General features: G+C 38.9%; 1 protein-coding gene across 1 annotated transcript; it reads left to right on the top strand.

Annotated features, from left to right (window-relative positions):
* Positions 1-1,557: 1,557 nt before the first annotated feature.
* Positions 1,558-20,417, top strand: xpnpep2 (X-prolyl aminopeptidase (aminopeptidase P) 2, membrane-bound). Its single transcript, XM_075480699.1, has 21 exons — positions 1,558-1,627; positions 2,238-2,299; positions 2,544-2,654; positions 2,738-2,801; positions 3,464-3,568; positions 4,708-4,794; positions 4,959-5,102; positions 11,005-11,106; positions 12,180-12,261; positions 12,349-12,550; positions 12,670-12,759; positions 12,909-13,018; positions 13,164-13,241; positions 15,316-15,387; positions 15,480-15,540; positions 15,644-15,713; positions 15,879-15,983; positions 17,153-17,212; positions 17,626-17,702; positions 17,816-17,905; positions 18,634-20,417. The coding sequence occupies exons 1-21, from the start codon at positions 1,579-1,581 to the stop codon at positions 18,832-18,834; spliced, it is 2,022 nt and encodes a 673-aa protein (XP_075336814.1). The 5' UTR covers positions 1,558-1,578; the 3' UTR covers positions 18,835-20,417.
* Positions 20,418-23,813: the final 3,396 nt, after the last annotated feature.

Raw genomic sequence — 23,813 nt, 5'->3', positions numbered from 1 at the left:
GATGATGGAACAATCTCCTCATCTTGAATATAAATAAGACAGAGGAGATGACTGTGGATTTCAGGAGATCCACAGATAAACCATTTAACACTATCTCTATCCTGGGAGAGGATAAAAATAGTGTTTGGTGAAGGATTATATAGATACCTGGAGTTTTAACAGACTGCACTGGAAAGGGACATAGCAGGCTGTACTTCTTGAGGCAGCTAAGGTCTTTTAACGTCTGCACCAAAATGTTGCATTTCTGCTATAAATCTGTGGTGGAGAGTTAAATATGCTTTGCAGCCATCTGTTGGGGCAGCAGCATCAGAGCCAGAGACTCAAAGAAACTGAATATCTGATCAAGAAGGCTGGCTCTGTGTTGAGGACTGCTCTGGGGCTGATTATGCGAAAAGGAATGCTACAAAAGCTACTCCACATACTGCATCCCCTCTACATGGAAACAACAATGTATGTTCAGGCAGAGGCTTCTTCTTTCTGCAGCAGTGAGGACTGGCACAAGAGGTCATCCTACATGATGAGCCTTTAATCAATGACGATTATATTTGTCCTTTTTCATCTGTTTATTCTATTTAGATTATCATTTGCCAGTGTCCCATGTAGTTTATGATTCGTATCTACAAGATGTGAACAAGTAAAGGTGAATGGAAATGGTAAAAAATATAAAATAAAATAAAAGAACTTCCACTTATGCAAGGATTTTTGTGTGGTTTGTGCCCATTTGGAAGAAGACCTGATGCAAACTAAGAGCGAAGGAAACTTTTTTTTTCAAATCTAATCGGACCTGGCAAAGATTAAAATGACATGACTGAACAGCTGTTTCCTAGAGATGGTATTCATAGCATCCCAGATATTCCCATAGATTTAAGTACTTTGCCTCTTGTATACGTCTACTGCTCTAGTTGTTACATTTTCTTCCTGGACGTTTGTTTCTGGTCAGGATATCTACTTATTCTACTGTGGCTTCATTGCTAATATCTCTACTGCCGTTCTCTGGCGTTTACAACCTACTTTACTCTTTTGAAACCAGATTTGGAAACTGATTCAAATTCACTTGATACCACATTTCATTCAGTTGATTCACATTCCTTTTCTGCAGCTTTTATATTCTATTATACTTGTTCTATATACTGCGACAATGTCATTTTTCTTTAGGGTTTAATTAAGTATCAATCAATTCTATTCTATTTATCCATGATTTTTAGTATAATACTGCTTCTTCAACATCCCATAATTCTTTGTAAAAACAATGAGCGAGTTGAAGCAGGAAAAAAAAACAGGTGGGTGATTATTGTGGCTTGGCACATGTTTAAGGTCAGGAAACAATTGTTGTAGAGCCTTGAAATCAAGTCCCAAAGACACTGCATGTGATTCCCACCAGGGCTGCAGGGAGAGGAGATAATGAGTGGTGGCAGAGCAGGAGGAAGAGAGGGAGGTGGGGAGGACAGTCCTATGAGCAGTTACAAGCACCCACACACACTCTCTCACAAGACACCCGCACACACTTTCTCTCATAGCCTGCATGCACATGAGATCAGTAGCCAGTCTGAGAGCGGATCTGTTCATAGCGGGTTGAAGATGCCTTACTGTGCGTGGCTGTTGGCTCTGTCTGTGGCAGCACTGACAGGTAAAGAGTTCATCTTAAATGCTTAGTAATCCACCTCAGCTATCCTTATTGAATCACTCTGAGAATAGAAATTTCTGTTATTTTATGACTGCAGAAAGTGTTGATGTGAGTGTAAAAGCAGCTCATATGTTACAGTGGAATTACTGTAGGTCAGGTCTGTTTTGATAGTAAAATCAGTCTGATTGCACATCTCCAACTGTAAAAAGACTCTTTCTGTGCCTTCGGTAGCTCTTTACATCGTTTGTTCTAGGGGGAGATAACAGCTCTGTTCATATCCTTCATTGTGTTTTTTGCGTGTTCAACAGATCAGAGGACTCAATTTAATTACACTAAAAAAAGACTCAATTTAATTACACTATCTTGATTGATAGCATTGATCCTATTTGAGGAGTTTTTGCCAATGGATGAATATTATCTCCTTTTCTATGTTTTTTTTTCATCATAAAAACTGAGCTTTTAGTCCCATTTATTGTCAACTTGACACTCAAAGAGCAGGAAAATACTCAGTGAAAATAAATAGAAAAAAATGCATCTGGTTTAACTGAACTAAGAAATATACTGAAAGTTCACGGTGAATTGTAAAAAAAAAAATTGCGTTCTGTGCTTTCAGGAAACATTGTTGGTGCTGTTGTATACGAGCAAACTGAGAGGAACTGCTCTGCAACTCCACCGGTAAGAGAGAGCATTTTCAGTTTAACATATCTTCTATTCTTAGACTTCTTTCCATAAAATCACAGTAATTATGATGTAACTTTGACCTCAAAGAAGTTATACAGTGTTCTCATGTTACGAAATACAAGTGTTATACAGTTAATGTATTACAGAACTAGATAGAGAAGGAGATGAATCAGCAGCTTCTTAGATTTGAATCCAGTTTTAAGGCTTTTCCCTCCTCGTGTGTGTGTGTGTGTGTCAGTACCTCCCCAGCACAGCGGTGAATACCACTCTCCAGCTGCAGGAGCTACGAGCCCAAATGCTTCCTATGAACATCTTTGCCTACATCATCCCTGGCACTGATGCTCACCTGGTACATCTGCCGTACCTCATAATTAACCCATCTGGGCTTAAAGCTTGTGTGTGTGCGGTTCTAACCCACTGTCTCCCTGACAGAGCGAGTACATCGCACCACGTGATGGCAGGATGGCCTTCATGACTGGTTTTACAGGCTCCGCAGGTACAGTCCTATCCTCCTCCTCCTCCTCCTGCTTATGACTCAACTCCCCCTGTCTGAGTGCTGCGGTCACAATGCTCTTCTACTTTCATCCCACATCCTCCCCGGCTCCTCGTTCATTTGTTTTCATCGCTTTCACTCACTGCATCATTGCAGCCTCTCATTTGTTGGCGCTCGCCCTCGCAGAGTTGCTTGACTGATAGATCAAGAGGTCTGTGACAGTGAACAGAATTAACATTTATTCATGTTTCTGTGCTCTGCTTTCAAAAGAAAAGAGATGACAGGTCAGTAAATTGATGTTTACACCAGGACAATCCTAATGCCAAACTCCGTAAAGAGAGTCTCATTTTCTGTTCTGCCGAAAAGAATCAAATGTGCGATGTCTCAGATTCAGGGATATGCTGAGCTGTTTCTGTCAAAGTTTATATCTGATTTGTGGTTGCAACGCTTGATAATCTAAAAAAAACAATTATATATCCACCACACATCTCCTGGTTGCTGTCTTTTTATTCACCGTCCTGTTTCTCCCTCCCATGCTCGCATTTTTCTACATTAGCTGTCTCATCACGCATTGTTCTAAGTCACATGTGACATTTATAGTCATTTGTAATTCACTGTAAGCACTGCCCACTTCATAGCACAGCTGCTGTCCTGCCTCTCCCCAGGCACTGCCGTAGTTACTCAGACCAAGGCCGCTCTGTGGACAGACAGCCGCTACTGGGTTCAAGCTGAGAGACAACTGGACTGCAACTGGGGGCTGGAAAAAGATGGTAGGGGTGATCACATTGTGCTTACTTGTTATGACAACACAGCACACATAGATTCCAATTGAATGTTTTTGTTTTTTTTGGTTTTTTTCTGTTTTCAAAAATAGCCCATAACACACTGCCCATGTTGTTACTGGGTTTTCATCAAAAAAAAAAAAAAGCTCAAAGCCAAGGCTTGTTTGTGCAGAAACACTGATTTTCAAGCGTTTGTAAAGCACAAAAGTGAAAACAATGCTGTGGAGAAACTCGCAGAAAGAATTCTTTTCTGTATGTTTGATGTTAGTCCAGGACTCAGCAGAGTGCCAAATGCTTGTTAAACACTACTGAACAAAGTGAGACTCATGAATTTCTCAATGTGAATAATTGTCATGAAATAGAAATCCTACAAACAAGTACAGTCACTGAAAAAGCTGATTCCTCTGCGCCAGAAATGATTCAAACAGACAAATACGAAACACTGAGGCAAGGAATGAAATGTTCCTGATTACATCAGGGCTAGAATTATAATATAAATATAGAATATAAAATGAATGTTCAACTAATAGAAACGAAGAGTGGATTAGAGGCACCCATTTATGCCCGCTGAGCTACACAATTAACTTAACTAAAACTGGAACACCAAAGCAATGTATTCTTATAGTATTCAGAGGTTGGAGCGACAAAGTGTGACTTAAATTTGAACTAATTTCCAGCAACAAGCTGAGGTCTTCATTTTACACTCATCCAAATCAAATGTCACATCATTCATGATACCCAAAGTAGCAGCACACAACCCTTTACATTTATTAGATTTCCAAATGTTTGATATCCTATTTCTGAAAATCCCTGTTGATTTCTCCCACTGTTTATACTTTTGTATCTAATGCACCCGTATGTACCCTTATACTAACTGAATATTAATCATTAATATCAGTAATCACGCCGACACATTGCTTGATGCACCCTTGAGTGTATTCTCAGCAGACTTGTGTATTCTGTATCATGATAATCACATTTATAGGAACTGGAATATTTCAGCCCACATTTTTAGCAAAGCATTTGATTTATTCCAAACCTACTCTGTCAAAAATCAAATATTGTAATAATCTTTTATATTCTGTCACGCTCTGTGAAGTCAGTAATTGTCTCGGGTGATGTTCTAGGGTCCATCAGCAGCGTTGCCGAGTGGCTCATCTCCGAGGTACCACAAGGCGGCCAGATCGGCTTTGATCCCTTCCTCTTCTCCCTCAGTGAGTCTCACTTCTTTTCCTCACCTGACAGTCCAGCTTAACATCAATAATGCTCTCGTCGTAGTAGATGGAAGATTATTGATGGAGCCACCAGACTCCACGCAGACTGTTTACTTGTTATTGATTCAGTTCAGTGTGTTATCTTCTGTAATTTCCTCCATTAGAGACGCAGGAAGACTACGAAATCAATCTGGAGTCGAGCAATCGCAGCCTCAAGTCCATCCCTGTTAACCTGGTCGACCAAGTGTGGAAGGACAGACCGGAGCTCCCACCTGACAGCCTCACTCGCCTGCCTGACAGAGTGATACGTAGGTTTCCCTGCAGCGTGTGTGTTTGAACACACACACTTAGTCTGCCCGTCTACCTGCATGGTGCCGTTTATCTTCGAGCTGATAAATACCTGCAAACTGGACAGAGAGCAATAAGCAACTCAGCAAACACAGCCATAAACAGGTTTTTACATTATGTTCATGTTTTTACGGCTGGCTGAAAGATTAAACACTGACTTAAAAGGATGAGGAAGACTCCTGATGAGGACGTTGTCTGGATCCTCTAGAGTCTTATTAGTCTTTATGACTGGAGAGCAGAAAATGGAACAAATGGAGAGCACCATAAACTTAATGGTCTGTGTGTGCACAAGGCTTTAAGTCAGTCTTGTATAAATGCCGTCTCATAGATTGGATGTAAAGCTTGTTCTTATTCTTGGCTGATTGTCAGGATGGAGTCCATAAAGTAATGAAATCTTTTGTAGACAACAGGGAAATCAAGGAGAAGGACAAAGTTACTGGAGGAACACTGTTAGGTTTCTGCATTTAGTTTGAAGCATCACATTTACAACAGCATTTAGTGATCACAATTTCAAACCTCCCATGATCAATATTTTTATGAATCTCTAATTTCCACGTGGTGGTTTGCAGCATCACCTCACAGCACCTGGTTCTGAATCCCGTCTGGGGCCTTTTTGTATGGAGTGTTTGCACGTTCACCCTGAGCATGTGTGGCTTCTCCCCGGCTACTCCGGCTTCCTCCCAATGTCCAGAAACAAGCATGTCAGGTTAACTAATGTTTATAAATTGACCCGAGGAAGGAACTGGCGCCCCGTCCATCGGTACACCACCTCTCAGCCCACAGCAGCTGTCAGCGGTCCTCTGCCACCCGAAACTTGATTTAAAAAAAATAGATGGATGGAAGTTTATCTGTGTGAAATAGAGACTGCTGCTCATACAGTGGAAACATATTAGTTAATCTGGTGTTTCAGTTTAAATCTTGTCTGGTTTACTCTCATCATTCCAACTAAACAAATGTTTAACAAAAAACGCTCAGAGTGACAAAGAGTGAACACAGTGAATCATTTAGTGGCTAAACAGTCAAATATTTGATTCACATTTAGGCAGAGACCAAAACAGACCTCGAAAGAAAACCCATGTTGAACATAGTTCCATCATTTCTGTTAGCGCTACGTACCTAAACTGAGTGGTAGAGATTGTTTCAGTAGGTTTGCTTACACAAATCTTTAAATAAGATGCAGTATAGTTAGGGATGGGAATTGATAAGATTTTTACGATTCCAATTCCATTTTCCATTCTGCTTAATATAACGATTCGGTTCTTTATCGGTTCCCTTATCGATTCTCATTTGGGGGAAAAGGACAACAAACAGGTCGATTAGAATAAACTTTGTTTAGTTTAGAAGTAACATGAGTCATGTTAGTTAAACTGTCTCTATTTGGGGCTTTGTACTTAGGGTTGAGAATCTTTATCTGCCTAGAAAACAGGACTCTCAAGTCTCACGCAATGAGCGTGAAACACACGCATTTCAACAAGTTCACACGCTCACACGCCACACATGCCATTTCTCACGCTGAGAAATGATCAACTTCGTCGCACAGAAATTCTAATGGCTGATACTATAAACGAGTCAATGGCAGGTTACTGTGCGCTAGTACAGCTCAGAATAGCTCTGGTACAGCTGTCTTGATTTAGCAACCCATCGGCAAATCACAAAATAGAATTTCTCAGCTAATCAGAAAACAGAATTTCTTGTTGCCGGGTGAGGTCTGAAATAGCTTTCAGCTGCAAGCACGTGTGCAGAAGTTGTAGACGAGCTGGAGGTGGAACCATCAGGTCATCAGCAGGTCATATCTTCATTTATTTGAATCTTTTATTAGTTACTATAGTATTCCTACTCTTTGTAAAAGACCAATACCTGCCGATTAAAGTGTTCGTTGGAGTAAGTAGGCCTAAATATTCAGCACACACCCTTTGACATGAGCAACTTAATGAAAAATGAAAAATATGTAGGAGTGTAATTAGGCTTCCGTGGTTAATTTTTTTCAAAGGTGACTGGTATGAGCAGATTCCCAAGGCTATCTACAATTGCCAAACTGGTATTAGTTCTGCCACACTGAAATGCTGATGCAGAGAGGGTTTTTTCCATGGTGGGGCTCAATAAAACCAAGACCAGGAACACTTTGTTTCTGAATGGAACTCTGTCATCCATCATGACTGTGAAAATGGCTGTGCTTTAAATGGGAGCCCCCAATATCAGTCATCTAGCATCAAAATCTGCCACAAACACTTACAACAACACTCATAAAAAAAAATTGTTTGTTAAGACTTTGCATACCTAAAACAATTTATTTTAAAATATAGCAGAATTTAGTGTAAAAGTGAAGATTTGTGATTTTGTTATAAATAAAACAATTTCTTTGTTCTTTAAGTGGCTAGTTTATGGTGATGGGATACTGCAAGGAACCAGCCCCCCCCCCCCCCCCCCCCCCCCCCAAAAAAAAAAAAAACGAAAGAAACTCCCCGCGCTCACGGCCCGGCCCCTGCCCCGCCCGAATCTCACTCCAAGCAAACTTGAAAATTTGAGAGCCCTGTAGAAAATATATAAAAAGAATGAATGACTGAGTGAAACATCTGGTTAACTTGGAGGAAAACATGCAACTTTGACATTTTCTGACTTAGCATACAATTGAACACATTCATCTACCAAAATTCAGGGGCATCTACTGTGGCAAATGGGGGCAAGCCTTTTATCAAAAACTTAATTACTGCTCTGTGACATTCGCTATCCTGGCCTGGGTCATTTTACTCTTCCCTGTTTCGGTGAAAGGAGAAGCTAGAGGAAGACGTGAACTGGAGGTAGAACTGCCAGCCTCTGGCTCGGAGCCAGTCAGACTCTGTATCTCGTGATGGTCATCTAAATGTAATGCATGAGAAGGCATTCATTTAACCTTAACCGTTACTAATAGCAAGTTTTACAATGAGGCAAATGGCGCTAACATGATAGGCAGTGTTTGTTTGTTAGTTAGTTAGTTATTTACAGTATTAGCCGAGGACATGCTAATGTTGCTGCTGCTGCTGGGTTGAGATTCACTAACGTTAATTCAATTCAATTCAGTTTTATTTATATAGCGCCATATTACAACAAATGTCATCTCAAGGCACTTAAATAGTATAGTCCAATTCAAACAAATTGGAATTCAATTCATTGTAATCAGAATTATTTTCAATATAATCCAATTCATCATTCATATAGAGCCAATTCAAAAACAATTTCCTGGGTAAGGAAACCAACAGATTGCACTGAAACTTGTCCTCAGTCCAATTTCCCGTCCTGAGTGTGCCTGAGGCGACTGTGGAGAGGAACGACTCCCTTTTAACAGGAAGAAACATCTGGCAGAACCAGACTCAGGAAGGGTTTGAGAAGACAGAAAAGACGGGGAAAAAACACTGTAACCCCATCCAAAGGATACCTGTTGGAACAGGGAAACACGAGTTAATGACCACAGTAATGTCACATGTACATAATATCATTTGAGAAATTAAACGGGGGTAAAAAGGGAGTAAAGTGAGGAAAGGTGTGACAGATAACGTTAGTCCGGAGCGGATCGAAAACGCAACATTCATTCATAGTTATTGCATGCTGTGTGCGCAAATGTTTCTGCATGTCGGTAGTATTTCCTCCCTTTCATGAAATATCTACTTTGCAAGTATTGCAAGTTTCCCTGTTGTCGTCTTTTTTAGTGAAGTGCAACCAAACTTGAAAGCGTTTGTACAGCTTGGGCGCCATGTTTACTGTTGACTGCTAGCTGTACTGGACTCGCGGTGACGTCATTCGCGCCCACTGGAATCGATAAGGGAATCGTTTGCAAAATTGGCAAATGATTCCCAGGAATTGAAATACTGGGAACCGGTTATCAAAAAGAACCGGTTTTTGATTCCCATCCCTAAGTAAAGTCATTGAAAGGTGGGCTCTACCAAATGGTAAAACAGGACAATAAAGGAATCAACTCGAGCTGGCTGGGGTCATTATGCATGAGAATAACATTTTCAAAAATAAGCATTTAAAGTGTAAACAAACAGATTGATATATCAAAGTGCTTTACTATTATAAGTAGTAAAATGTTGTAATATTTGCCCTACTTCATTTATCTACTAGCTTTAACTACAAAATGTTTTTACTTCTTTTTGACAGAAAGAATGTATCGAGCTAATAAAATGTGCTGTTTGCTAAAAGATTATATCTCATAGAGAAGTAGAGCTGAAGTACTTGGTTTCATTCCACCTTAAAGAAACCATCTTTGATAATCACTTCAGTTTTTATGTAAAAGAAAATACATTTCACTGAATATGCAAACTTGCAAATATTTCTTTCATCACTTTTGTTCAGTTAGATGTTTGGAGAAATCAAACATGCGGATTAGGTTCTAGATTCTTTTTCTTGGATTGTGAATCAATCAACTGAGAAAATAATCAGTAAATTTATAATCAGCCTCACAATTGCAATAATAAGGAACTCCATGTCCATCTTTTAAAACATCTAGATATTTCTTCATTGTTCACAGTGGACAGTTTTAACTGCTTAACATGTGAAATAAATATGTGCACAATGTTGTTTTAGCACTTTTTTCCGCAGTAAAGCTTCTGAATACTTCTTCCTACCACTGACAAGTTAAGACTTAACATGAGACTGACCTGACTGAGTGGAGCTGCAGGGTGCTTTCACTGTCTGCAGAATGATGACACCAGAAACTCCATATACAGTCTGTGGTCTCTGCCTGAAACAAAATATTGTTCAGTGAGCGTGATTCACAGATCGTGGCGATAACATTCATGTTTGCTGGCAGTGAGGATATTGCCTATATGTAAGGTTATTCCTGTAACCTCTCCCATTTGAATATGTGAAATACATTTGCATAAGTTCAATGAGCTAAACCAAGAAAGTTGACCCTACACTGACCGTGCGGGCCAGCTGCATATTGCAACTTGCAAAGTGTGTCTGAGCTAAAGAGCTCCAAAGACAGTGGTTTTTCTCACTTGTTTTGACAAAATCCCATTGTTCTATGTTGGTTGATTTTTTTTTTAGATACCATATATCTAAAAAAAACATATACCGTAAAATGAAATGCTACCAAAACTATTAGCTTGATTGTAAAATAAGAGAACAAGTTAAAAGGGTGCTATGAATAAAGGAGATGGTTACAAAAATAAAAATAAAACAATAAAATGCTTACAATGCAAAGAACGTCAAGTTAAAAGACAAGGAACGTATGTATGTCTTAAGATGTGTTTTAAATGTTTCAGAAGATGAAGCAGAGAGCAGAAGGCTGTTCTAAAACTTAGAACAGGCCACTCTGAGGCCAAAATTGACTTTACTTCGATAGAGGAACATTTCAGAACAATTGTTGAGGGGATCTAAGAGATCTGGTGGTGAAATGGAGCAGCACCTGCACCAGTTGCAGACAAAACAACTGGAACTGGCTCATACCCAAATACAAAGAGCTGCAGCTCTAAAGGGATGAAGAATGCAGTAGCAGGCTTCATGTCAGTACTAGAGAGGACGGTCTTCAGCCTTGAAATATAATCTAATTGTCTGTCCAACACTCTTGGCATGTGCATAGAGATTGAAAGTTAATGCCCTTTGGTGGCTGGCTGAGCTTAAAGTGGTGTTGGTGAAGGACCAATAACAGCCACATCTGTCTTGTTCTCATTTAGGTGTAGAAAGGTGTTTTCGTTTCACTTTCTAAAGGCAATGAGATGCTGTTCATTTTAGTTGTTGTGTCTTTTTCTTTTTGCCGGTTTAAAAGAAATTGAGGGGATTATACATTTGATATGGAACATTACAGGACGTCATTCCTGTCCACGAGAACATCTCAACACATGGCGATGGATAAAAATAAAAGTAAAGTGTGTCTCTTTGCAGAAAGGTCCTGGCAGACGAAGGTGGAGCACATTCGGAGTTTGATGAGGGACAATCCATACGAGCCCACGGCTCTTCTTCTTTCAGCTCTGGATGAAACAGCCTGTGAGTAAGATCATGTTGATTTATAAAACCTGCCGTAATATAAACCCACAGTAATGCAGCTGAAATATTAATCTTATAAACGCATTACAGGAGCTCTAATTGTGGAGTGTGTAGAGGCTCCTCACAGCCTCAGAAAGTACTTAAACAGATGTGTGTCCCCAGTCTTTTTGCTCTATAACTCATTAGTGTTGCATTCTGAGCTCATTTGCTGCTCAGCTTAAATAAATCTACCTGTAAATGAAACTTAGTTGCCTCCTGACTCCTCAGTACCACTAACACCACGCAGGCTGTCAGTGACATGTAGCTACAGAGCACGGTGTTTGTTTTGGCCCTGATTCTCTCTGGTATAACACCAACATCCTGACACCTGGTTGTCAAACACAAACTACACTAACTCTCTAAAATATATCCCCATTTTAGAATGAAAATATAATTTCTAATAAAAGTAATTTGGTTGGAAAGACACATCACTAACTTTATCAGCTTTCTAAAGTGATAATACATGGCCTTAATGGCATCAAACTATCATCATATTACGTATTATCATGGATAAATACGTAAATCCATAAAAAAGAATCCTGCATTATCATAGCTTGCAGTCCAGCTCAGGATATGCATTAGACGCAGCACAAATCTGAATTTCAGAGCATGAAACTGTCTCAGTGGGAAATCAAACAGCGAGAAATGTCAACAACCTGCAGAAGTCTAATGAAAATAGAGTTGACTTTTCCTTAAAAGGCTACTGATTTGACAGGCACAGCAATAAGTGTTTGATGTAGGAGTTAATCAGACTTCAGCTCAGAAAGGTGTAAGATAAAAGGGATTTATTCAAAGGCGTTTTCCTAAAGATCCAGGTGGTGAGCCGCTTTTCAATCTATTCCTGACTGTGAGTGCTGATTTCAGAATTAGTGAGCGCGTTTGAAATGACAGGAGCACAGAGGAAGTCACGTACATCAAACACCCGTGATGGATGCAAACGGAGCTTTGTGGTCCAAGGGATGGATGTAGATGATGCGAATGAATGTGAGAACTGCTGCTTACTCTCAGAGGTGCTGTTTTGTTTTTGCTGTCAGGGCTCTTTAATCTGCGTGGCAACGACATTCCATACAATCCCTTCTTCTACTCCTACACTCTTCTCACAATGAATGAGATCTGGTAAGAAATACACAACACAGTCAGTGGTTTTTATATCATGTGTGAAAATGTCACATTTATTGTATGTCTCCTTCACATGAACCACAGGCTCTTTGTCCACACCGACCGAGTGACTGAAGATTTGAAGGTGTACCTGAACACCTCCTGTAACGGGGCCCTCTGTGTGCAGCTGAAAGGTTATGACTCTGTCCTTGAAGATCTGAAACTGTATGTGGCCCAGCCGAGGATTAAAGTGTGGATCGGTATAGAGTACACAAACTACGCACTTTATGAGATCATCACACCACAGGTATTATCTCTGTGGAATCAATCATTCTGCACCCCGTGAATGAATAAATGCCTAATGCATTTTCGATAGCAACAATTGAGTATTCTGGGCTATGATTATTGTCTTTTGGTCTCATGCAGGACAAACTCATGACAAGCTCCTACTCTCCTGTGTTGACGACTAAAGCGGTGAAAGATGAGACTGAGCAGCGAATACTGAGGGACGCTCATGTACGTCCTCCACAAACAGAAACAAGCCAAAGTCGATTATTACTGTTCAGTCCAGTAGGACACTTATTGATGTGACTGAAAGCTTGAACATGAGTGATCACACACTTTGCGGAGACTCTCCTGATCAGTGAGTCATTGTGACTGTGCAGGTGAGAGATGCAGTCGCTGTAATCCAGCTGTTGATGTGGCTGGAAAAGGTCGTTCCAGAGGGGAAGGAGACTGAGCTGAGTGCTGCAGAATATGTCAATCAATGTCGCAAGTGAGTAGAACATATTTACCTGAGGTTTGGGAGAACTAACACGCAGCATGTTGCCCTGTGGAGTCTGATGACGTCATCATAATAATTGTAATTAAAACACACACTTTATAGTTAGATGTTACAGCTAATATAAAGATCATTACAGCAAACAGAAGGATAGCAGAGGCCCGAGTTTTGAAACAATCTCTGCAAGTGGACCCAATGCTGCTCTTGCCCATTACAGGTGAGAATGACTCATGTTCCTTATCCTCTTACTGACCTCTTTTCTTGCATGTTAAACGTGTCTCTTTCGCTCTCTAACGCCTGTAAAAGGGCATGTTGGGTGTGGTCACATGTTAAGCTTGTTGCGCTTGTTAAATAACTTTTTTCTAAAGCCAGATTTTCTTATATCCACGATCCAACTGACAGAGAAGACACTTTTTTTCCAACATGGTCCCAAAAAAGAGACATTCAACATAAAATCAAAGTGTGAAAGTAAAAGCAAACAAAAAGTAATGAAGCTGAACTAAAAATGCCTTTCAAAGATTGAATTACAGCTCTATAAACACGTTCCCTGAAAGGTCTTAATGGGACTTCTGTAAGGCCCACATTACACATCTGGATTAGACTGTCACACAAAAATGCAACAGTTACATTAGCTGTACCTGCAGCAGACCTGACTGTTCGTTTCATTTAGATTCATCTAATAGCTTTAATGAGCAGAACTGGTAGAATTGAAACTGATTCTGCATCAAAATGCAAGCTTTTTTGTTTTTTATGAAAAGTAAAAAGGCCAAAACAGGTACTTGGATTTTCTGGCATGTTTTTGATGAACAGTATATTCATATGAATTGTATAAAGTAAATACTAATACTAAAATGTACGAAACATGTCAGTTTCATCATCACCACAAAAAAAATCTCCATCTTTATGTAACCTTGCAGCCTTGTCTACGCCACACCTGATGTGTGCAGGTTCTGACATAACAGATGTTAGTTTAATCCAGAAACAACTGTGGTTTATTAATTGCAGAGTTTGGGGTTCGACGCACATGCCGGAGTGTCCTTAATCAAAACCCTGACTCCAAAGTTGCTCCCGATAGCAGGCAAGCAGCTTACGTCAACCAGTGAATCTACATTTATTCATACAGCGCTTAACAACATCCAAAAGGTGACCAAAGTGCTTCACAGTGAAGATAAAACAGGAATAAAAACATAAAAGACACATAAAATAGAAAAAATATGAAAGCAAGCAAAAAGCAGGTGCAAATGTCACAGCGTCACAGTGATATGAGGTATTAAAAGCCAATTTGAAAAAATAATTTCTAAGTTCAGATTTAAAATGTACCGGCTCTACAAAGGTGCGTAAGTTGGGGAGTGACTTGTTCCACATCTTGGGCAAATAAACTAAATGAACTGTGATTGTTCACCAAGAACATCAAGTGGGTTCATCTGGATGAGCAGTAGGTGGGCAGCATTTCACCTAAAATATAAAAAGCAAAAGAAGGTCAAAACAAGATAGCATAATGAAAAAGTAAAAGCCTAAAATAAGCAAAAGTAAACTGTAAAGGAAGAAGTCACTTTTATCTCTTATCTTTTATCTTTTATCGATGTTCCACTTCCCCCTTCCAGCTTTGTCTGCATAATAAGAGGTGGATCATAAAATAGTCTCAAAGAGCTTATTTGAGTCGAACAAAAAATAACTTATCCAAACTCATGCACTGTACTGTAGCTTTAACAGCGGGGTATCTGTCACAGTGTGAAAGGCTGTTTGAGGTTTTGTTTAACAGTCAAAGCAGCTAAATTAAGTAGGTGTCAACAGAGCTGATTCTTTTTCAGTTCTCCTGTAAACAGCGGTTTCATTAGATGTTATTCTTGAAAAAAGGGCAGTATTACAACCTTTTTCAATTCACAACACTTTCTTTGAGTAACCGCGCTAGTGCCACCATCCATTCAAAGTTTAGCTGGAAAAAGATCCAAACTATCAGCTAGTTGTCGCTTTTATCTCTTTGGTTGAGATTAAGAGACAAAATGCCAAGATTAATGAGTGCCTGTATTTTCTATTTCTTAATTGTTGTACATTTGAAAAACAGTGAACTCTTGTGAGTGAGTATAGTCCTTTTTTAAGAGCTCAGTTTAGTCCCAAACCAATTGAAACACATGCTTCTGTTTTTCTAATCTACACAGTGAAGGTATTTGTCAGAAAATGATCAGCTGTGATGTGGTTTTCTTACATGACTGATTCAGACTTGTAGTATTTTAACTCCTGAGACAGAGGTGCAGAGTGTTACCATCACTTCCTGTTTTTCTGTGCTGCAGCCCCACAGAAGAAACCAACAGGAGGTTGACAGTTGATGAGATGTACCTGGTCGATTCCGGTGGCCAGTATCTGTGAGTAAAAACACTCTACTCGTACTCTCTTCCAGTTTCACTTCATGCCTCGTGCGTTCGGAATGAGTCACACTGTTTCTCTCTGCTATCAGAGACGGGACCACTGACATTACTCGGACGGTTCACTGGGGGACACCCACAGAAATGCAAAAGGTAGCACTGACACTGAACGGTATTTTTAGCAAGAGATGCTGTAAGTCTTTCAGATATTTAATGCCACGTCTGAAATATAACGTTCCTGTCCTTTGCTTCTCAGGAGGCCTTCACTCGAGTACTCAAGGGGAATATTGAGATATCTCGAACCATTTTTCCCTCAGGGACAAGAGGTGAATGCATTTAATGAGATTTACAAGAAATATCTCCTGAAATCTTTCCTCGTTTCACCACTAGAGAGCCCTCTTCCTCCATGTCTTTTGTGAATGGATGCACTGCTGTATCTGCAGCAGGATGTTGGATAAGAGCTCTGAATGAGGCCTTTTGTTTTTCAACAGGTGTGAACATGGAGATGCTGGGTCGCCGGGCACTGTGGGAGGTCGGCCTGAACTACGGACACGGCACAGGTCATGGTGTCGGAAACTACTTTGGAGTTCACGAGTGTACGGGTCCTTTTATTTCAATTTTTTTGTTTGAATAGTTTCTAATCTCGATGCCTTGCTGCTCAATGCTCAAACAGAACTTAAATGGAGATTCAAGTGATACATTATACTAAACCATTATATATCAGATACGATTTTACTTTGGACTAAAGTCTATTACAAGTTAGAGTTAATGTAAGAGTATGAGAAAAAGTGACAAGCAGTGCACTTTTCATTTTGCAATATGACCACTTGTGATGTGGTTACATCAGTAAAAAAAAAAAAAACAGCAGAAGAGAATGAGCCACAAACATTTCAATGTTTGATAAACATTATTAGGGTTTTTATAGCCCTGTGCATATGCGTATTCCACATAAAATCCATCTGTTTTGCACTAGGTCACAGAAAATAATGTATAAATATTTGAGTGGATCACTCACTTTATTTCTAAATTGCTTCTAACTCTGGAGATGAAAAAAGTTCAGGGGAGATAAATATTTAGACTATGAAATACAAAAAGATTTTAAAGGAGATGGGTAAACACACAAAAATCAGGAAAAATATGAGCTTGTTCCACAGCAATGGAGCTGAAACAGTAAACATCCTACTTCATCCTCCACATTTTACGGACAGCGAGATTTTCTTGAATACTCCTGAAAAAAACTAAAGGTTAACTTATTAAAGGTACATCCAGAAGACCTTGAAGGTTTAAAATGTGATAGTTCTACTGGAAATATGTCATTATAACCTTTATTCAACCAGGAAAAGTCTCATTGGGATCAAAGATCTCTTTTGCAAGAGTTTCCCGGCCAAGACAGAAGCAACAGAGCGGTTGCAGCACACCACACATCTGACAAAAGCTAAATGTTTCCACATGTGAATTCAGCAGCAACGGCACTGAAAAATCTTCACTTCAATCTTCAAATTCTCAAATTTCAAAAATTCAGACGTGTAAAATAAAAACCTGCCACACATTTTCTCCTGTATTTGGGCATAGAAATATTAACAAGCATTAAATGTTTTGTGATCGGTTCTAAATTGACTCGCAGCTGTTAAACAGCTGGAATGTATTATAACTGTTATCTGCAGCAACACTGCGTATGTATGTATAACATTTGTTCAACAACGGTCTTTTTTTCAGCTTTGCTTCCACAGTCTCTGTTTTAAATCATCTCACAATGTTTTTCCAGGGCCGGTTGGCTTTCAGAGCAACAACATTCCCTTCAGGGAGGGCATGTTCACATCTATCGGTGAGGCTTTTGTCTTTTCCAGTAGAAATCCACATCTTCAGAAAATACAAAGACACGACACAATGAACCTTTTAACCCTCCAGGGTCTCTGCAGTCGGGATGTCAAAGTACTCAGCTGTCACTTTTGTTTGTTACCTGACACCATGAGCCTTAAGTTTGAGGAAACTAAACATAACTGGGTCCTTTTTTTGAGACTGTATCAGTTTCTTTTTCAGCTTTTCTCCTTTTTTTATGAGTATATATAGAATTCTTTCAAGTTATGATTTCTTGTATTGTCCTGGGTGGATTTTAGACCATTTTTTTACAAGTTTGCCAACAGCAGTAAAATGAAAAACAGACAAACAACTTTGCATGTCATGCTTTAACTGTTTGAATGTATAGAAATACAAAAACTGATCCTGTTTACGTCTCAGAACCTGGATATTATAAAGAGAACGATTTTGGAATCCGGATAGAAGATGTTGTCGTGGCCATACCGGCTAATACAAAGGTAAAGACAAAGCTATACTTTATTGATCATCTACAACTTTTAGTGACTCAACAGCATGATGAGATTGATGAGAAGTTCATTTCTTTTATACGAATGTGTCCCCTGGCCTTTAGTACGGACATAACTACTTGACGTTTGACACGGTGTCACTGGTTCCATACGACAGAAAGCTGATTGAAACCTCTCTTCTCAGCTCAGAACAGGTGAGGATCTGTCAGCATCAAATTCTCAGTTAAAAGAAATCTGGCTTTTCTGAAAAGGAAAAATCTAATGACCTGAAAAATTTAATGAAATGCCTACCAACAACATATAGTGTGAGTTTACTTCCCTAAATCTATAATTAGTTTCCTGTTATGATTTGTAAATACCTTTGGGTATAAGAGAGTGTCACATCAACCGGGTCTTTCTTTTTCCTGCAATTCGAGTGCTGGTTTCCTCTTAAAATCCCCCGTTTACACTTGGGGTTAAAGCTTCTCTGCAGCTCAGAGATCTAAACGGAAAGAGAAGAAGAAAATGACAAAACCACGTGTGAATTTCACTGCGCTGTTTTGGTTCTTCTTATCTGAAAAGAAACTGTAAGATATTCTTATAATTTCACTGTGTTGACAAAAACCTTTTAGTATGTCGCTGGTAGCTCAACATATATTGGATAGATTGCAAGTTGGTGCAGATTCATATTCATGATCCTCATAGGAAGAATAATAACTTTTGAGCTTCTCATGTAACCTGCAGCCCCAGTTTTTTTGACTTTGAACTCAATTTGTGATCCTCTGACTCTTCTTCTTAAATCATCATCAGGTCAAAATGTAAATTTGTTGTTACATAGCTATATTTAGCCAGAGTGTTAACCAAACTTATGAGTTTTTCACAGCAGTAATCATCTTTAGGACCGCCTCTAGAGTTCCAGTAACAGTGTTTTTTCTCTCTCCAGCTTCAGTGGCTAAATAAATACTACGATACCATCCGAAGGCTGGTGGGTCCTGAGCTGGACAAACAGGGTCTTCAGGAGGAAAAGGACTGGATGCTCAAAAACACACAGCCCTTCCCTGAGTCTGAATCTTCTGCCTCTGTGTCTTCCTCCTCCTTGACTCTGATCATGCTGGCCGTTGCTCTGCTCCACAATATCATCTGAGCATCTCCATCTCCTATTGCACTTCTCTGCAGACTTGCACACTAAAGTTCCCCCTATGCAGTCTCTACTGAGCAGCTATACCCGGTTGACAGAAGCAAAGCAATATTTTTTTTTTTTAAATTATGAGATATGTTCAATGACTATCGTGTTTAATGTATGACTTTGTGCTGTTGGAGGTTTAACATGATATTTTGTGCTATTTTCAGTGTTTTAGTTTATGAGTTTTTAAACTGGACATTTTTCTATGACCAGCTCGTATAATTTCTATTTTATTAAAGTAACACTTTGAAACAATAATGTGGACTGAAGTCGTGTCTAACAGGTTTAAAGCATTTCAAACCTTTAAGAAATAGAAATAGAAATTTAATTATATTGATATTAATTGACAGCTGAAGTAAAAATCTTTAGAGGTTTTGATAACACATTTAATAAATACAATTGAATTTTAACTTGAACAAGCAATAAGTAGTTAAAACACTACCTAAAACAACAATAAAATGGCCAAATGTTAAAAGTGGCCTATTTTTTTTTGTTTGTGTGTATGTGTGTGTGTGTGTAATTTCCAACAGATGCCTTTAATCTTAATGAGTTAATCACTTTAGGGGATTTTTTCAGTATGTGTAAACAAAGTAAAGTTGTATTTTCTTTTTTAATTTCAGTTTTCAGACTTAACAACTTGGCCAACGCGTTAGGTTGAACCCAATTTCAATGTTCGTCTTAGCTAGCAAGCTTAGCCAGAGACTTGTCCCGGTTGCTAGAGTCCGTTGCTAAGCAACCAGCAAAGAATCCTGTGCTTTTTTAAGTATTAGTTAAAAATTGTATGTAGAAAAAAGTATGAAGAACTGGATATTTGTGTTATTTTAAGTGACAAAATGACAAAAAGTCATTGGAGCTTATCACTATTAACTTTCTCATTCAATTTTATCTTATGTCATAACTTTGTGGTCAAAGACATGCAAACACTTGTTCATCTGTGTCAAATCACTTGCATCTCTTCTCACATAGTGCAACACATTATGTTTGTGTTTATAATTCATGTTTGTCGACATGAGCATTCCCATAACCTGCTGTAACTCCCTCCTCATGAACTGAATACACGTGTCTTCAAAGATCTAAGATTGAAACCAGTTTTATGTATTTTAAAAAGTAATCATCATCAAACATCTTAAACATATCTTATTTTCTGTTTCCTTTTCTGTCTTTGTCTGTTAAAACTTGGACCTCTTTATGTGATAATATACACAGTTTGTTACAATAATATCAAGGGTCTATAATGTAAAATCCTGGTTGTTCTTTGGCCTTTATTGTGCCAGTGCATCAGTGTGTAATCTGAAATCACATAGACAGGCAGTATCCCAGCTCTTTTTGGTTCAAAGTTGCAGGATCTTTGTTATATTATGAGCTAATATTGCCAATGTTTTTCTATCTGACACTTTAAAACTTCAACAGCACTGTTACTGGTCTTTTGTATTACTTTTTTCAAAGTAAAAACAGAAATAGATCGAGGACAGATTTACAAATGCTTTATTTTCTCATGCATAATTTTTTTATCAATAAATGTCTACATACAACAGCAACAACAACGACAACAAAAAGCTTATTAATCTGTAGACGGGTGCATTTTTAATTTTTCCTGAATATTTGTGCTCAGACTGGATTACTCTGCCCATTGTCACAATTTTACTCACAAACTATGACAGTTAAAGTTGATAAAAGTTCTCAAATGCATTCTCCGAGGTAGAGGATGCTCTAAAACATATTCGGAGGAACATCCCATGGGCATTTATAAAAAAAACTCTTTTTTTCTAATCATCTGCTTATGTTAAACCCTCTCTGTCTCTCTCTGATGGAACATTTATCATGACGTTATTAAACATCAGTCATTCAGATTGTAACTCTCTTCTTCTAACGAGGAAAATTACTGCGTTAGATTATCGTTTCTCGGCGTGTCATGTCCGTTACCTGGACTCATCGTTCAGTAGCTTCTGTCCACGGGCAGAGGGCTTCCTGGTAACTACTTTGTGGTGCGCATGGAGAGGTGTCAACATGCACACGTCCACACCCCGCATCTGGGATAACCAAACACATATGAGGACTCTCAAAAAAGGCATGCTCTGAGCTGTTTGTGGTCAGTAAAGGAAAAAGAGGAAGTCCAAGGATGAGATCACCATTTTTCTGAGAACAAACATCTCTTCTACTTTTGTCATGTTGTAGTTCCTGTTAAAAATTAATTTCCACTAATCAGACGTCCTCTGAGCAGGAGTGCAAAGTAACTCTCATTTATTTAAATAGAACCTCTGCGGGGAGATTTCCTCACAAGTGAAGTTTGTAAAGTTTATTAAAACTGGAATTGCATCCGTTTGAGTCAGCTACAGTAGCTAACAGTGTCCTTTTCTTCCTGTCTCTGCTGGCTCTGTAATGGTACGGAAGAGTATTAGGGCCAGGCATAAGAAAAAATATTTATATTTTGCCTGTCGAGAATAAAGTTGAAATGTCGAAAATAAAGTTGAAATGTTGAAACGACTTTATTCTCGACATGTGGACTTTAATCTTGACATGTTGACTTTAATCTTGACAGGCAAAATATTATTATTTTTTCTTATGCCTGGCCCTAATACTCTTCCGTAGTAATGGTGCAGTGTTGTGAAACATTTATAAACATTGATTAGTTTGAACTTTTCCAGATGAAGTTAGATAAGATGTTAAACCTTCAGTCGTGTCAGCGACTCTACACATTGGGGTGAGACAGTCTGGGTTAGGATCAGAGCAAGGTTAGTTTAGTTTGACACATTAGTGACTAACACTGGGCAGCACCATGCAAACATATGAGCTATATGAGACACACATGCACAAACAACATTTGGGTTTAAAGGCTACATATTGGTATTGAATTTGCTGTTTCAATTAACATCTGTGCCAAAACCTAATCTTCTGATCGGGAACAACTATTTAACATGAAAAATAGATATTTGAGATGAACGATTTTTGTGATAAAGATTGATTTAGGATGTCTGTCCAGAGGTGAGTTTCTTAAACGTGTCTCTGGATGTTCAGATGAAGTTTCCTCTGATGATAAATGATCAAACAACCCGGATTGACAAAATTTGAAATGTTTTCTGAAAACACCCGACATCCTAACGTCTGACTTGCTTTTCCTCTGTATGGCTGTATCAGGGTTTCTTATAGCACAAAAGTTTGAATGTTGTTCCTCAATTCGAAGTCACTTTGGATAAAAAAGCATCTGCTGACTGACTCAATGTAAATATAACTCAAAGAGGCTGAAACGCTAAATAAACATTGTGTATCGCCACTAACAAAGTAAGGCAGGTTCAGTCATCATGTGCATCTTGTAGATAGTAAGAACAGGAGAAAAAAAATCGAATTACTGTTAGTCAGACCGGACTTTGAAAACAAAATGCATGCAGAAAATCATGCGTAATCAAGGATCTCCTAGCCAAACTAACACACCCAGATTATACTGTTGGCAGCCTAATCACTCCTGCATGTATACACTCAACTAGACTCAAACTGGCCTTGCCACGCTGTGCATGCTCCACAGATCCTGTCCAGTACACCGAAGAAGAAGAAGAGGAAGAAGAAGAAGAAGAAGAAGAAGAAGAAGAAGAAGCTGGTAACAGCAGCGGATAACCACAAGGGACAGAAAGCATCTTTTTGTAAAAACAGTAAAGTGTAATTGTATGCTAATACAGATTAATTCCCAGTAAAGCTGCTCTCATTCATGTATTTTTCTGTTTCTTTGTCAGATGGCTAAACGGCTCAGCCCATTAGGGCTACGTGTCAACTCACGGTCGCTTAAAGTATTTCCTGACCGTCGCTCTACTCTAATAAAATCCTGATTTTATAGCTTTTATAGCATCATATAGCATCCTACAGAGCTACAACTGAGGTAAATTAAAGACAACATCTGTGCAGTGAATTCAGTCGCACTTACTTGTGCGATGAGCTCCCAGAGAAAGTTGGAAGTAGCAGAACATCTTGAATGTTTTCTCACACAGTCCACAGCATCGTGATGTCAAACATGCTTCAGTGAATAACTCGATCCCCTTCCCCTGCGTGTAAGCTGGGACAAAGGACAGAAGTCACCGGTCCAGTTGAACTGCAGCTATTGCTCAGACAAGTTGTGCATGTAAATGTACATCCACAATGTAAACAAAGCAGGGACCCACTCGTAAAACATTGCTCTGTTGCATAATTAGTAACTCCACAGAGGACTGTACATTATCTGGCACCCTGCTCTTTAAATTCAGAGCATTTGAAACATTATTGTAGTTTTCACAATGCTACATATCTCTGACATGTTCAATGGTTGATGCTGATAAAGACTGAAATATGTCTGATCAGTTCAGAGAATGTGATTGATTATTGTAGAACACATTTACATAGGCAATGCTACAATTTTAAGACAATAATAACAATGTCTTTTCTCGCATTTTATGACTCTGCAAAAGTCCATTATACATAATGATAGCCTTTATCTGTGATACCTGATGCATATTTTTCTGATGATACTTTTCCTTAAGTGACATTTGAACAGAGAATATTTACTTGTACAATTCTTTTGATACGTAAACAATATTAGAGAAGTGGGACTGGCTTGATTAAAGTTTCTTATTTTTCTATTCTTCTCCTCTAAACCTCATTCAGCCTGTGTCTGTTGTTTTCATCCTTTTAAGATCTGTAGTGAGATCCGTTTGCTGCCAACCTTTAGTCAAGTGACAGGAAACTAAAATAGGGCATCCTCTTGTCATGTGGTTTATATGCCACCAAAATAACAAGCTAAGCTTGCTTGCTTTGTACTTCCCTCTCTGCACTTACTGCCAGTGTGTTTGTCTTGTTGTCCTGCTGGCTTTGTGAGGGTACATTCAAAAGCATGCACATGTCTGTGAGTCACTCATGCTGTTTTGTCTAAATGGTCTGGTTTGGATGTTTAGAAAGTATCGGCTTGTGTTGGGCTTTTT

Source organism: Odontesthes bonariensis, chromosome 13, assembly GCF_027942865.1.
Source record: "Odontesthes bonariensis isolate fOdoBon6 chromosome 13, fOdoBon6.hap1, whole genome shotgun sequence".
Lineage (NCBI taxonomy): Eukaryota > Metazoa > Chordata > Actinopteri > Atheriniformes > Atherinopsidae > Odontesthes > Odontesthes bonariensis.
Note: the sequence above shows the minus strand (reverse complement) of the source record. Positions and strands in the feature narration are given on the sequence as shown.

Coding starts and splice junctions, on each gene's coding strand:
- xpnpep2 (XM_075480699.1), top strand. CDS start 1,579: ATGCCTTACTGTGCGTGGCTGTTGGCTCTGTCTGTGGCAGCACTGACA. Junction 15,541..15,643: donor CACCCACAGAAATGCAAAAG/GTAGCACTGACA, acceptor TTTGCTTCTCAG/GAGGCCTTCACTCGAGTACT. Junction 15,984..17,152: donor CTACTTTGGAGTTCACGAGT/GTACGGGTCCTT, acceptor ATGTTTTTCCAG/GGCCGGTTGGCTTTCAGAGC.